The sequence below is a fragment of the Phoca vitulina genome, unplaced genomic scaffold, assembly GCF_004348235.1.
Source record: "Phoca vitulina isolate PV1807 unplaced genomic scaffold, GSC_HSeal_1.0 scaffold81, whole genome shotgun sequence".
In the NCBI taxonomy this organism is placed as follows: Eukaryota; Metazoa; Chordata; class Mammalia; order Carnivora; family Phocidae; genus Phoca; species Phoca vitulina.
The window spans coordinates 2,434,281-2,450,128 of record NW_022589784.1 but is presented as its reverse complement, the minus strand read 5'-3'; the positions used below and the strand labels follow the sequence as shown (position 1 = coordinate 2,450,128).

At 61.7% G+C, this 15,848-nt stretch overlaps 1 protein-coding gene across 4 annotated transcripts in view; it reads right to left on the bottom strand.

The window, feature by feature from the left end:
- NFIC (nuclear factor I C) overlaps positions 1–15,848 on the bottom strand; it is a 67,713-nt gene that overhangs the window by 44,063 nt on the left and 7,802 nt on the right. For all 4 annotated transcript variants that reach the window (XM_032394616.1, XM_032394615.1, XM_032394617.1 and 1 more), the window contains exon 2: positions 6,852–7,383. In XM_032394616.1, the coding sequence (XP_032250507.1) occupies positions 6,852–7,383 (532 nt within the window). The remainder of the gene's footprint in view (positions 1–6,851; positions 7,384–15,848) is intronic.

Genomic DNA, 15,848 nt, shown 5'->3' with positions numbered 1-15,848 from the left:
GAACTCAGGCCTTGGGAATTCCAGAACTTGCCTCCTGGAGGGTCTGGAAGCCACCTCAGCTCTGGCATTCTAGAGCCCCCCTCCCCACATGCAAGTCATTTTCCCTGAGGCCCCAGGGTCCCCCCCTGACTTCCACCTCCCAACACCCCTCCAAATCAGCCTGGAGCACAAGATGGGACAGGATGGACCAGAGGAAGGGCCCTTATGGGGCAGCCCGGGGCAATGCCCCCCCCAGGCCTTGGTTTCCCCATCTGGACAAGACACGCAGTGTCCCCATATGCCCCCTCCCTCATCCTTCACCAACTCTGACCATCTGTGACTTCCTGCCCACACCCAGCTGGAGGAAGAGGGGCTGGCCTGGCAGCTGGCTGGGGGGGGGGCCAGGGATGTCCCTAGCTGCCCTCAGCCTCCCCTGGGCTCGCTGGGCAGAGGGCCAAGGTGGCAAGTGCAGCCCCGCCACGCCGGGGATGGCCACCACAGGTGCAATGTGCTGGCTCCTCGGGGAGCCGGGCCCTGCCCCGCCGGGTGGACGTGTGGAGCAGGGCACGCCGCGGGGCGGCCTCTGGAGCCTCCTCACCCCTGCCTGGGCCACAGGGGTGCAACACCACCTCCAGGGGAGCACTCACTCACAAATGCACTCCCCCCTTTCTGAGCGCTCAGCACGTGCTAAGAGGTTGCTTTCTCGAAGATGCCGTCTCCGTTTCCATCACCAGACACTCCCTCCGCTCATTTTGCAGAAGAAACAGAAGCACAAAGATGGGTGCTAACTTGCCCAAGGCTGCCCAGCAGGCCAGAGGGCAGAGCCGGGACGAGAACCGCAAGCACGTTGAGGGTAATAATCACTGTTATCATATCACCATAGCTGATACTTTTACGAATTATTTATCGTGACACGATACATATAGAATACATTACTAGTTATCATTAATGGCAACAAGTAATGGCTTCCGTGAGGGTAAAATACACAGCATAAAATTCACCATCGTAACCGTCTCTAAGCACACAGCTCAGCGGCATGAAGCACACTCACACGGTCCTGTCTCCAGAATGTTCCAGCCACCCCCACCCTCTGTCTCCAGAATGTTCCATCTCTGCACACGGAGACTCTGTCCCCACAAAGCATGGACTCCCCACCCCCGACCCAGCTCCCACCCTCTCCTCTCTGTCTGTGTGGACGGGACTCCTCTGGGGACCTCCTGGGAGTGGGGTCCTGCGGGATGTGTCCTTCTGGGTCTGGTTTCTCTCACTGAGCCCAATGTCCTCGGGGTCCCTCCGCGTCGTGGCAGGTGTCAGGGTCCCTTCCTAAGGCAACATATCACTTTTGAGTGCTTACTGTGTACACCCATGTTCTAGCACTCCGCATGCGTTCCCTAATTTAACCCCACAGGGCCCGGCGATGTGCACAGGATGCTCTTATCATGCCCATTCGAGAGGGAAGGAAACTGAGGCCCAGGCAGGGACGTCACTTACCCAAGGGCCATGCAACGCAGGAGCCGTAGGATTTGAACCTGGGTCGTCGGGCTGCAGACCGCGCCCCGACACTGCCAGCACCCCCCTCGGGCTCCCGGCCTGCTCTGTGAGCAGAACCCTCACCTGTTGGGTGTCTCTTCGCTGCTGACCATGAGCCTGGAGGCCTGCCATCGCTATAAATAGGCCGTCAGCTGGCGTCTGGGCCTCACCCCGGTGCGGCCACCTTCCCTGCACAGACGGCCCGTACACCTGGCTGCCCGGCCCCGGGGGAACCCAGGCTGCCAGGAGCCCCTCACCCCTCCGCTGCCCAGACACCTGGAGCGGGTGACACGGCTGGCTGCCAGTGGAGAGCCCGTCCTGGGTCACAGGTGCCCCCGTGGGCTCCCTGGGTGGGAGGAACGAAGCCTAGGGTCTCAGAGCAGAACTGAGGTGCCCCTCACCACCAACCGTCTCCTGGGGCTGGGGAAGAGGATCCGGGAAGGGACTGAGCATTTATGTAGTGCTTCCTGTATGCTTTTTGAGGATCACTGCCTCTGGTCCTCAGTGCGGTGGATGCGGTTCTCACGCTCCCCATTTATAGATGGGAAAACCAAGGCTGGAGACGAGAATGCGTCTCACATGGCCTGAAGCAAGCATGGACACAAACTGCCGTCCAGACCCAGGGTGCACTTCATGGTGACCCTGGTCCCCAGGCTTGGTCACGGTGGGCTCTTCAACGCGGTTCACTGCTATTCATTCATTTATTCACCGTGTATTCAGCATCTCCTTTTTTTTTTTTTTTTTTTTTTTTTATCGGCAGCACAACCGGGAGGGTGTGGATGTCACCTGGTAACCTCCAAAGTGTTTTGCAGGTTTTTTTTCCTTTCGGGGTTTGGAGGACTCAGGATCCTGTGGGTTCTAATTCTGCTCTGCCTCTCAGGGGCGGTGTGACTTTGGGCAAGCGGCTGATGGTCTCTGGGCCTGTTTCCTTACCTGGTGCATGGGAGAAGGTAACAGTCCGTCTCCCGCAGGATGGTGGAGAGAATTAAATGAGCTAAAATGTGGGATGAGCTCAGAACCAGGCTCACGGTGTCTGGCACACGCAATATGTGTTTGCTGCTGCTGCTGTTGCTATTGCTTGCTTCCCGCTTCCATCCAGCAGGGCTCGGGGACCCTCCCTGGGGCACCCTGGGGAGCCCCTCCAGCAGCTGCAAGCTTCCCAAGCCGGCCCCTGCCCACAGCGCCATGCTGGGAGGTTGGCACCGCACAAGGCGGGAACGGGAGGCCGGCCCGCGTCAGCGTCAGCAGATGGGCACCATCTGGGCTGGCGGCTCGGGGCGGGCTGGCAGCTGCTGGAGCGGGCGGGCCTGGCAGCCCCTCCCCCGCCCGGCCCTGGCACCGCGCCCGCCCGCGCCTCAGGTTTCTCAGGCCGCCAGAGGGGGCGGGGAAGCCTGGCTGGGCTTCAGGGCTGGGCCAGCGGCTTCCCTCTCTGGGCCCTGGTTCCTCCAGGCTCCCTCCCAAATGCAAGGCAGGTGGAGGAGGGCCGGGCTCGCCGGCTCCTGGCCTCCCCATCACCCTCACCGGGAAGCCACGCGGCAGGCCTCGCCTCCCCCTCTGAAGGTCCCCGGAGGCCTTCCTGCTCTGCTCCTCAGGCTCTGGGCCATGCTGGCCCCTGGGCCTTTGCACTGGCTGTGCCCCCATGCCTGCCGCACTCACGCAAATCCCTCTGTGGCTCCCTCACTTCCTTCAGGCCTCATCCCAAGAGCCACCTCCTTGGGGCCTCCCTCCCTCCTCACTCTCCTCGGTCTGGGGCGCCCCCCTCCCCACTCCTCTCCACACCCTGCCCCTGCTTTGTTTTCCTGCCGTTGTTCTTATTCACTGAACTGTGAATTGTCAGTTTCCGGGCCCCCCACTCAGTTGCACCCCACCCACTGCACCCATTTAGCAGGCAGCCCCCTGCGCCCCAAAGCAGAGCTCACATCACCCCCTCATCATGGTCCCCCCCCAGCTGGCCCCTAGGCTGCCCCCAGGGCACACACTGAGGCCAGCCCCTGGAATCAGGGCCCTAGGGCTCCAGATGGACGCCTGGGGCAGCCAAATTCAGCCCCAGGAGGTGCCCCAGCCTCTGACCGGCCTGGCAGCCCCAGGGGTGAAAGGGCCTTCTCAGAGCTCATCCCCATTCCCCCATCCCCCCAAATAAACCTGAGGATGGAGGGCTGGGAGCACCCCTGTCCGTCCACCTGACCCCTAGGAGAGACGGCTCCCTGGGGGCTGCCAGGCCTGTCCTAGGTCGGGGCAGAGCTGAGTGTGGTGCTTCCATGCACGTCTGTCTGTTCTGAGGAGCCGTATCCGACGCACCAGCTGTCCCCCCCAGCTGACATCAGAGGTGGTAGCCGTGCAGCTGGAGGGAGCGCCCCACCCCAACATCCACCCTGCACGCACATCCCTAGAGCTCCGTCCCCAGCCTCCTCATCAAATCCCAGCGGCGCTGGCTGAAGGGGGTGCTGTGCTGCGGCCCGGGCTGCGACCCCCTCCAGCCCTGGGACCCACAGACGGAAGGAGGAGGGCGGCGGGCAGCCAGCTCTCTCCGCTGTCGGACTGACACCTGCCTGACCAAGAACAGAGATTTCACTGGGACCCAGAATGAGGCTGGGGGTCCTGGAGGGCAAGCCCAGTCCACGGGAGCCTAGAACACAGCCCCAGCCCCGGGGTGCCAACAAGGCTGCCGGGTTGCCCACTTTGTACCCCATGATTCACCTCCATCCTCTTCCACCACCATCCGGGGTGGAGGGCTGGGGGCTGTCGTCAACAGCAGCTGCCTGCACCCACATCCCCCCCCCCCCCGCCCTCCCTTGGCTCTGGGATCTTGGGCAGTCAGGCCCTGTTTCCTTCGCCAGCCCTGGTTCCTCACCTGTGACATGAGTACAACAGCAATTCCTGCCTTGCTGGGCTGTGGACAGAATGGGATAGAAAAAATGCCCAGCAGAGAGAAAGCAGAGTTAGGAGTTGGGGTTCTGAAGCAAACGCAGGAGTTTTCCACACGGGAAAGGCCTGCCCAGCACGGGGAGCAACAAAGCACGGGCGTGGAATTGGCAAATGGTAACCGTGATCAGGATGGTAGCGGCGGGGACAGGGGGGTAAGAATAGGGGCCCGAGGAGCCCTCGCCCGGAGCCTGGCGTTTCCTCATGCCTCCGTGAGGGCTGTCTGTTGAGCACTCACCACGAGGACCCAACCAGGCAGCTAATTTGAGCTTCCCATTTTAAAGACAAGGAAAGAAGGCACAGAGAGGTTCAGCGACTTGTCTCGGATCACCCAGCTGGCCAGCGGCTGAGTCGGGCTTGGAATCGGCCCTCCCCTCACGCCCAGCCCAGCTGCGGCTGGGTCGGCTGGGGCCAGTTTGAGCAGGGGTTCCCCGTGGGGATGATGGAGCCCGCTGGAAGCAGGGGCGGGCACAGCTTTGACCTTCCCCAGCCTGCGAGCGAGGAGGCCGATCAGACTGGCTGGCAAAGGCATGGCAGTGGGACACAAAGGTGTCTGGGGAAGCCTGGAGGCCCAGCCTGCCTGCTGAGCCGAGGGGGGAGGGGGCAGGCTGGGGGAGGGGAGGCGCCTGGAGATTGTGCTGACACCGGCAGAAAACTCGCTTCAAAATTTTATCAGCTCAGCGCGGAGGAGGTGGGGGCAGGGCCAGGCTCAGAGGATGGAAGTGGTGGGAGAGGCCTGGACCAGCATGGTAATGCGTCTGCAGCCCCCAAGGCCACCCCTGCCCCCTGCCCAGGACAGCCAGTCACCTTGTCCACCCCTCTGCCTCCTCGGTCCCTAAGGCCGCTCTGCTCCCAGCCCCAGTGGGTTTGTGGCTCATGGGTGGGGGCGGGGGCAGAAGAGGTCAAGGTCAAGGAATCAAGGTCAAGACTGGGAAACTGGACTGCCTCTCCCTCCCACACACCCTGGAGACTGGGAGCCCTACAACCTCATCTAATCCTTACCCCATCGCTAGGAGAAGTGCGGTGGTTACCCCCATTCACAGAGGAAACAGAACTGTGATGTGACCAAAGTCACACAGGCCACAAAGGGCAGGGCTACACGTGGCCCCTGGGCAGTGAGCCCTGAGTCTGTCCCCGCTAGACCCCCCCACCGCCCCTCCCGCAGCCTTCCTTCCGTCTGTTTCTGGTAGTGGGTGCCTGTGGGATCTGCCGGGGCTGGGCTTGCAACCTGGGTGTACCCACCGGACACACTCAGGCAGCCCCCAGGTGTGTACCCACGTGTGCACCAGACTCAGCCCCGGTGGGGGGGTGGCACTGGTGGGGCATGTGACATGTGACCATTAGGTTCTATGAGCACACCTGACTGTCCACATGAAGACATTCCCAGCTGACACCTGCCACGTGGCAGGCCAGTGTTCACATGCTACATGCATGATCTGGCGACTCCCCTGGGGCCTCATCCAGCTAGGGACTCTGTTAACCTCCATTTGACAGATGGGGGAAACTGAGGCCTAAGGTGGACACGCAGCCAGGAAGCAGCAGGGCCCACCGCCCTCCCAGCCAGGCCCGGCCCTGGGCCACCAGCCCTGCTGACATCCAGAGGCCGGGATCTGCCTCTACATCTTTGCCCAGGCTGCCAAGCCTCTGGGACACCCCCCACTCAGCATTGTCCCGCCACCCCGGAGAGCTCGGCTCTGCCGCACCACTTTCTCCAGGAGGCTGCCATGGGTTTCCCCACCCTCACAGACCCTGCTGGTCTCCACGTGGGGCACTGACCATGGAACCAGCAAACACCCAGCTAGAACAGCCAGAGCCAGGGACACAGGGGACCAGAGACGGTGGTAACCTAGCCAAAGTCACACAGCACCCAGCTTCCCACTCAGCACAAAGGTGGGACCTGTCAGGCCTCTGTTGAAGGTCTGAGAGTTGATCAACTAGCATTCACAGCGCCCAACTCCAGTGTTCTTTCAGCTTTTCCTGGGGGGATAAGACTCTCTCTCCCATTGGTCGCTGTGCTGTCCTCACCCCTATTCCCAACAAGGCCTTATGTTGCCCCTGGGACCTCCTGGGACAGGGTCTCATCCTCCTGGGACAGGGTCTCATCTCCCGAGATCTCAAGGGCCTGCCTCTTACCTTCAACCCTCTGGACACACCGCCTCCCCCCTCAGACTCTCCTTGAACCGCACCTCTTCCCCTCAGACCTTCACAGCACAGGTGCCTGTTCCGCCCTAGCGCAGGCCGGCAGGCCCCCCTCAGCCCCGCCCACTGCACCTGCCTCCCCTCTCGGTCCCCACCTGAACCACCTCCCCAGCCGGACGCGCGTGGGCCGCCTCCCCCGCGCCACGGGGCCCCCCGCGCGCGCGCACATCTCCCCCACCCCCGACCCCGAGACCCCGGGCGCGCCTGCCCGCCCGCCTCACCTCGCTCGCGCACGAAGTAGGCCAGGTAGAGGTCGAGCTCCTTGACCGCCACGCCGATGTGATGGGGCTGCACGCAGAGCACCGGGTGGCCGCACTGCGCCGCCTTGACCAGGCGCTCGCCGTCAGTGCTCTCCAGCGGGATGCCCTTGAAGAGGATGACCATGACCAGGTCCAGCCGCCACACCTTGTCGGCCTGGCGCAGGCAGTCGATGCGGCGCATCTTGCCCTTTTGGTCGGGGTTGGAGAGCACGCAGCCCGGCGCCTTCTTGCCCGTGATGGCCAGCACGAAGTCCTCGCGGCACTCGGGCCGGATGTCTTTGCGCAGCTTGGCCAGCAGCCGGGACGCCCACTTCTGCTTCACCTCGGCCTTCTCGCCCAGCAGCTCGTCCTTCACGGCGCGCTCCTCGTCCTTCGACATGCGCTTCTCGTGCTTCTTGAAGTACTTGCGCTTCCGCGCCTGCAGGTTGAACCAGGTGTAGGCGAAGGCGCGCACATGAGGCAGCAGCGCCTCGATGAACGGGTGGAACTCATCCTGCAGGCACGAGAGGCCAGAGGTCAGGAGGCGCTGGGGACCGTGGCCCACTGCCCAGCCCGGGAGACTGAGGCCTGAGGGCCCCAGGAAGGCCCCAGGCGCCTGTGGGCAGGGGGCCACTGCAGACCTGCTCACCTCCTGGGGAAAAGTCGAGGCCAGAGGGGACCCAGCAGAAGTGTATGGGGGAGAGGCGTGAACCCCTTGCCCAAGTGGGGAAAGTGGGGAACCAGAGGCCTGGACTATGTGGGAGGTGCAGGCCAAGGCAAGAAGTTCATGGAGGGCTGTCTTGAACCCCAATATACAGACAGGCCAAGCTGAGGGTCCCCAGATGCTTGATGGGGGCTAGCCCATTGTACAGACGGGGAAAAGTGAGGCCAGGAGAACGGGGATGTTATGGACCTATTTGCCGTCTACTAGGACGGGGGGCGGCAAACCCCAGTCTGAAAGCCTCTTAAAGAACAAGATAGTGAGTATTCCATTCCGTTGCAACTACTCAACTCAGTGCCGCATCGCCAAACTAGCCCTCGATATGACACACAGATGATGGACATGGCTGCGTTCTGATAAAACTTTATTTACAAAAACAGGTGGCAGGCACTGGGCCCCAGGCCTGTAGTTAGCAAACTCCTGCACTAAAGTATGAGCTCGAGGGGCGCCTGGGTGGCTCCGGCGATTAAGCGTCCCAGGGTCCTGGGATCGAGCCCTGTGTTGGGCTCCCTGCTCAGCGGGGAGCCTGCTTCTCCCTCTGCCCCTCCCCCTGCTTGTGCACGCTCACTCTCTCTCTCTGACAAATAAATAAATAAAATAAAATAAAAATAAAGTATGAACTCCAATGTCTAGAGCAGGGCCAAGCACACAGAGGCTGCTGGACGGCTGCAGGAGAAACCAGGCTCCGAGAGCATCCCTATCAGCAAAGAGAGCTGACACCAGATTGTGGGGCGAGCAGTCCGAGGACCACCTGTACTGGCCCTTGGCACAAATTAAAAAAATGAGGTCTGGGGGGCCTTCCTATAGACCAGCGGTGCAGGAAGGCCCCACGGAGGTCCACGGGCCAGGACCAGGGCAGCCTGGATGTCAGAGCTTGCTGGAAGGACAGGCTCCTGCGCAGACCCCACTGCAGGGGCTGAGAAAGCTGAGGCCCAAGAAGGCAAGAGATCAGAACACACGAGAGAAGGGGAGCTGGCCTTGGAGGTTCAGAGCTGGGGAGAGGGGCCCCTGGGGCTGCCCCCCGACATACCCATTCAGACGGAAAATCTGAGGCCTGGGGAGGCTCTGAGGCCTGGCCAGACCTGTGACTTCAACCCCCACCCCCCTATCATGCCTAACTGGTGTTGCTGGGAGGCCACAACACCCATTTTACAGATGAGGAAACTGAGGCCCCAAGAGGAGGGGACTGAGTCATGAGGGGCATAGAACTGTCCCCATGAAAACAATAGCAGCCATGGCTGGGCCCCCCTGAGAGCAACATGGCGCCATGGGAGACCCCTGCCCCCTCCTGTGGGGGTGGGAGGGCTGTCTCATCTCTCCGTTTCTCATCAAGGGGAACCCACTCTGCAGAACATCTGGGACCTGGTTTCTCAGCCTCCAGGAGAAAGGAAGACAAAGAGAACCTTGGGCTCCACATCTCCGCTCTTGCCTGGGCCATGCGGGCTTCCAGAACGGGAGCGCTAGCTCTTCCCGGGATATGAGCCCCGTTCCCCGTTCCCCGCCAGCTCTGGAAAGGCTGCCCTAGACTCTTAGTATTATTGTTGACATTGTTACAATTATTCCCGTTGCTTACAATCTTCCAGGACACAGGGGAAGGCCCAGGGCTCTGCTACCCACTGCGTGATGGGATCCAAGGCCCAGACAGGGGCGGAGACCTGACCTGGGGGTCCCACAGGGTCTCAGGGCCTGTGTGAGGCCCCGAGCCCAGGCCCCCCGAGCCCTGTGAAGGCCATCGGCCGCTTCCTCAGAACAGCCTGGGGTCTCAGGGAAACAGCCGTTCTGGGCTATCAGTCTGCCTGCTGGCTGGATGGGGCTGGGCTCGGTCCCACCTCCAAGGCTGGACACTCACAGGGACCCCCACCCTGTACGCTCTCAGGGCTCTGTGCACCTCTGGCCGGGGATGGGGGGGTGCCGGGGCAGGGGAGGGGAACGACCTCAGATTTCACCTATTACCGAGGCTCTGAAAATAGCCTCCCGCCCTGGCCGGGGTGGGGTGGGATGGGGCTCAGCATATGGCAGCCCAGCTCCCCACTCCAATGTCCCCCAAAGTGTGAGTCACTGCAACAGCTGTGGCGGGCACTGGACCTCAGGGCTCTTTTCCGCTGCCCACTCCCCCCACCCCGGCTGGCCCTGCTGAGGCCGAGGGAGAATGCAGGGGGGCCCATCCACGGCCGGTCCCTGTCCAACCTCCACAGGGCTTTCCTGTGCCTGAATGCCACCTGACAGGCCAGCCCCAGAGAAGGGGAGTGACTCAGCCAGGGTCACACAGCCGGTCAGCAGAGCTGGGACCAGAGCCCGGGCTGCCTGGCCGGAGGGGCTGGGGGTGGGGAAGCGAGAGAGGCACAGGTCGCTGCCCCCCATGGAGGGGACGCCAGGGTGGCAGGAGGCCAAGGCAATGGTGTTGACGCTGGGCCATGGCTGCCACCCAAGTTCTGGCGCTTTACTGGGGCAGCGATAAGAGGTAGCTGGGAAGGGGCAGCTGGACGGTCAGCCGGCAGGGGCCGACTGACAGGTCCCCAGACTCCTCTCCTTGAACCCTTTTCTCTCTGAACCCCTCCCCTGGCTCTGGGTCCCACCCCTTCTCTGTGCCCTACTCCCTCCGGGCCCACTCTCAGGAAAGGTGCCAGGGAGGCGGGCAGGGGCGGGAGACCACGTCACCAGTGACCCCAGCTGGTCCGGGAGGAAGGAAGACAAACAGTCTGTAACTGGGTCAGGGACCTGCTGCCCTATCCTCCCTTGTCCTCCCTGGGAGGTCAGCCCAGATAAGAGGCAGGTCTGTCGCTCTCTTTGTCCCACGAGACCTGCCACAACCAAGACATCTTCCCCAGGGCACCTCCCAATGCCCTCACTGGCTGACCAGGCAAAGGAGACAGTCAAGGCAAGCCAGATCCCGAGAATCCTCCCAAACTCCTACACATCCCTCAAAGCCCTGTCTCCAGTGTTCCTTCTCCTTCAGGCAGCCTTTCCTGCTCTCCTCGGGGATCCTCCCAGACCTAGCCTGGAACACACAAGCTGGGGTTCGGAGTCTGGCTCTATTGCTACCCCCCCCAAACCTGAGGCCCAGGGCTAAAGCACCCATTTGCCAAGCAGACTCTGCAAGAGAATGAGGTTGGGTGACAAGGGCCTCCATTTTCACCCTTTCTCTGACCCCGGAACAAATCACTGCTCTGCTTTGGGTCTCAGTTTCTCATTCTGTACAATGGGCAGAAAGGGATACGGCAGCTGTGGGGTGTTGGGGGTTTTTGTCAGTTCCTGGTAACCAGAGAGGCAATGTTGGGGGGAGGGGGACCGAGGCCAGGCCGTTCCCAGAAATGCCACTTGGCTCACTGGGACTTCCTGGCCAAAAAGGGCAGCAGCAGCTGGGAGGTAGACACCTGGGTCCAAGCCCTTGCTGGATGGGCTGCACCATGAAGCTCCTATTCACAAACCACAAGTTCTCCAGGAAGGATTCTCTCTCCCTCATTTACTCAGTGACTCACCAAACGTTACTGAGAACTACCTTACCACCTCCTAAATTCGTATCCCAAACTCTTTATTTATTTTTTTTTTTATAAAGATTTTTATTTATTTATTGAGAGAGAGAGAGAATGATAGAGAGAGAGCATGAGTAGGGAAGAGGGTCAGAGGGAGAAGCAGACTCCCTGCCGAGCAGGGAGCCCGATGTGGGACTCGATCCCGGGACTCCAGGATCATGACCTGAGCCGAAGGCAGTCGCTCAACCAACTGAGCCACCCAGGCGCCCCTTGTATCCCAAACTCTTATGCGCCCTTCAAAGCCCTGGTTCCAACGTCTTTTCCTCTAGGTTAAGGCCAGGTTAAGCGGCAAACAGCAGAGACTATCCATCTGGCACCAGTCAGTGTCCCTAACCTCAGGTAGTCCCCCCCTCAAGCTCAGAGCATCACAGCTTAGGCTTAACTCCCACCTAACGAGGGTGAGATGCATTTGCTTGTTGGACAAACATTTATTGAGCGCCTACTGTGTGCCAGCTCCGTGCACGGTGCTATGGACCCAGCAGTGACCCGGGCTCAGTCCTCACCTGGATCCTGATCGGGGCAGGGATGGACGTGAAACAAGCCGACAGATATGCAATAAAATGTCAGTTTGAACAAAGCGCTCTGAAGATATTTAAAGGAGTTTGGGGAGGGCCAGGGAATGCCTTAGGGTTGTTTTTTAGCTGGCAGTGGTCAGGGAGGGTCTTTCATAGGAGAGAACACTTGAACAAAGACCTAAAAAATGATGGGCCAGGGTAGGAGCTTTCCAGAGAATGAAAACAGCATGTGCCAAGGCCCTGAGGCAGCACCATGCCTCATGTTTTGCGAGAACACTGAAGAGGGTGGTGTGGCTGAAACCGAGTGGACGAGAAGAAGAGTGGAGGGGGTGAGGGCAGGGAGGTGCTGGGGGCTGGTTGTGCAGGGTCTTGTGGGCCCCTGAGAGGAATCTGGGTACACGGAGCAATGGGAGTTAAAACTTCCCATCAAAGTGACTGGGGAGTCTGAACCCTGGATCTCCTGCCTTCCTTCTTTGCGCCTTCATGTCCCAGGAGGATGACAGGGGCTGAGCCAGAGGGCCAGGGTGTGGGAGAGAGAGTGAGAGAGACAGGGCACGGGGTCCTACCTTCCAGAGGCTGAGCATTTACTGAGCTATCAACTCTGCAAAATAGGGACTATCCTCACGCCTGGTTTCTGGAGGGCGAGACTGAGGCACTGAGCACCGAAGCCACCCACCCAAAGTCATGCAGCCAGGAAGGAGCCAAGCTGGGGCTTCAACCTGCATCCCCGTGACCGTGGACCTCCGGACTCCTCAGCCTGCTCCTGGGCCCTTCAAGCACGTGGTCTGGCCCCGTCGCTGGGACTCCCCAGAGATGGCCATCCTGTACCCCGCCTGCTCTCCCGAATCCCGTGTGACTCCCTTCCCCTGCTCGGTCCCAGGTCACGGGCCACCTCCTCCTTAGCCAAAGCGGCAGCCCGGCCTGGCCCGGCCCCTGGACTGCGGCCCCTCCAGGACGCAGATTTGGTCCTTCTTGTTCACTGCTGTGCCCCCAGCACCCAGATCCCTGGGAGAGCAATCCCATCCTCTGCCTACGTGACACCCATCCAAGCACCCCGCACGACAGAGGATGCTGGCACCCCCACAGGCTTGGCCAGACTCAGGAAGACCCTGGACAAATCCTCAGGGCTCACGGCTGCTCCCATCACCCAGCCCAGGGCCTGGCTCCTGCTGGGCAAACAGCGACAGCAAGGGGAGGGTATGTTGGAAATGCCTCTGAGACATTTAACCCAATTATTAGTTCAGCGACCACCATAATCACAGCCACATTTATTTGGCACGCACTGTATACCAGGCACTGTGCTGAGGGTGAAGCCTCGGAGGAAGGCATGATTGTACTCCGCATCTCACGGGGGCAGAGATGGAGGCTCAGAGAGTTCCTGCTCTCGGCTGGCAGACCCGTCCACTCATTCCTTCGTGCAACAGACATCTGTAAGCGCCTACTGTGTGCCAGGCCCTGCGCTGAGCACCTCACAGGGGTCCTCCCTCCCCGAAGCCTCGGAAGATCACCGTTGACTGCATTTCACAGCAAGGACAAGGGGGCACGGAGGAGTTAGGTGCCCTGCCCGGCGTCACGCACCGCGAAGCCGAGAACTCAGTTCTGAGCCTCCTGAGCAAGACCTGCGTGCAGATCCGAGGGGCCCTCCCTCGGTCTCTGCCTCCGGGACCCCCATTAGGGCCCATTGGAGGCGGGGCAGGGCTGTGTCTTCGTGGGCGAGGTGGCAGTGAACACGCACGTGTGTGTGCATGTGCGTGGGTGTGGTTCAGTCCCGGGGGAACCCCCCCGCCCCCGCCGCACCGCAGGTCCACATGCCCCGACGGGAGCAGGCAGCACACGCGTGTGCAGGTTGGTGTGAACACGGGCATTCGCATGTGAGGGCTGCGTGGGACAGGAGGGCCCCGGACGTGGTGAGTGTTTCCCATCCATTTGGTGTGAGACAGGGAGGGAGGACAGGGAGGAGAGAGACAGAGACAGAGGGGGGGGGGGAGAGACAGGGAGAGGGAGGAGGAGAGAGAGAGGGGTGGGGGGGTGAGAGAGACAGAGACAGAGGGAGAGAGAGAAGGAGAGAAGGAGGGAGGGAGGGAGACAGAGAGAGAGAAGGAGAGAGAGGGAGAAGGAGAGAGAGAGAGAGAGGGAGAGAACGCTGACTCGCCAGAATCCCAGCTTCGTGATTTACAAGGCGCCTGGCCCTGGCGCTTGCTGAGGAACCCCTGCCTCCGCAGAGAAGGGAGGAGGGAGAGACACAGACACAGGGACGGAGAGAGGGAGAGCGACCTGGAGCCAGGTTGTGCTTTTTGCAGGAGCCAAGCAGAGGCATCAGACCATGGGTGGGGGGCGCACACGGGGAGCGCCCACCTGCCCAGGCCTGCCTCAACAGCCAAGTGGGGGCAGTGGCCCCAAAGCCAGCCTTGCCCGCCATAATGCTGTGCCACCCAGGGCGGGCCCTGGCCCTCTCTGGTCTTGGCCCCTCTCCCAGCCCCCCAAAGCCCAGGTCAGGCCTAGACCCCACGACCTCCTGCCCCCCCATCCCGCCCCTAGGAGGCATGTAAAAAAAATACCTGCTAAACCCATCAAAAGTCAGGGCCACCCTCCCAGCCTCGGTCTCCCCACTGGAGAAACGGCAGTAAGAGGGGTGCCACGCTGAGAGGGAGCGTGGGGCAGAAATGAAGGGAGGAATGAATGAATGAGGGAGGGGCCCTGGCGGCCGGCGTCGCACGGCCTCAGCCCCGGGGAATCCTGGGCACTGCGGCCAAGCGGGATTTGGCCCCAAACCCGGAATAACTAACGTGGCGGTGAGGCGGGCGGAGGGAGGCAGGGAGGGAGGCCCGGAGCAGGGCCAGCGCGGGGAGGCCAGCCTTCCCGCCGCCAGGATTTATGGAAGTAACGGCTGTTCCACACAGTTCCTCTTAAGAGTAAAAGTGAAAAAGCGCTTGAGTCACCACTGAAACAGGGACGGGGCTCCCAGAATCCTCCAGGGCCGCCGCCGCCACCGCCCCCCCCACCGGGGGCGGGCAGGGCCGGGGGCACCGGGGCGCTGGCACCGACAAGGATCCGGGTCGGATCAGCTAAAAGGGAGCTATTTTAGGATGGGCTCAGGTTGTAAAATTAGTCGGGCAAAGGGGGGAGATTGAGGCCCAGAGACGGGGAGACACACGGGAGAGACGGAATGGGGGAGAGAGACACACAGAGACAGATGGAGGCACGGAGAGAGACACGGAGGCAGAGACAGGGAGAGACAGACCCAGAGATCGAGGAGAAACAGAGACGGGGAGAGGGAGATGGAGATGGTCAGAGACGCGGGGTGGCGGCGCACTTAGAGAGACTGAGCCAGACAGCCAGGAGTGCAGGTCCTGCGCGGGCAGTCGGGGTCCTCCCAGGGGGGCTCCCAGCCAGAGATCCCAGCCCAGGCTGGGTCTGCAAGGAGCTCTGGGGGATCACCCTCAGGCTTTGGGGAGCCTGCCAGCGGGTCCTGGGTCTCCCCTCCTGGGTGGGGGACACAAGAGCAGAGCAGGGGAGGGGAGCCCCCCGGAATTTGGGCCACTCCATCCTCACCCTAGCCCTGGGAAGGGGGCTCTCGGGCTCTCTCTGCCTATCTCTGTCTCCTGTCTCCACCCCCCCCCACACCCGCCGCTTGCCCCGAGCAACCTCAGGTAGCATTCACTGTCCACCAGGAGCCTGCCTGGCTGATCCTTGCCCTGCTCCTGGGGAGGGCCGAGCCAGGCCCCGTGAGCACACATGCTCACACCAGGGCTCGGGTTCTCACTGCCACCGCCTCTCCTCTCGGCAGCAACGTGGATGAAGGCCTGTCTCCCGAGGAGTCCTGATGGGGGAATTCCAGGGCTCAGTGACAAAAGGCGGCCTTCCAACCTCCTCCCCTGGAATAGCCTCCCTGGCTCAGCCCCCCTGTGTGGCTCTCGGGAGCTGGCAAGCGCAAGAAGGGCAGAGGGGGCGGGGGCGCCCACAGCCACCCAGGCCACCCCACAAGCCCAGAGACTGGGAGGCCCAAGGTCACGCTGCAACCCTCACTAGAACCCTACTTGCACCCGGGGAGCCTTAGGGCAGCTGGGAGGCAGAGGTGGGGCAGCAATGACAACTTCCGGGGGGGCCCCCAAAGTTGTTCAGAAAGGGAAACTGAGGCCTGGACAGGAGCAGGGACTTCCCCAAGGTCACTCAGGGGATCATGGGTAGGACAAGCCCTGAGACCCCCCCC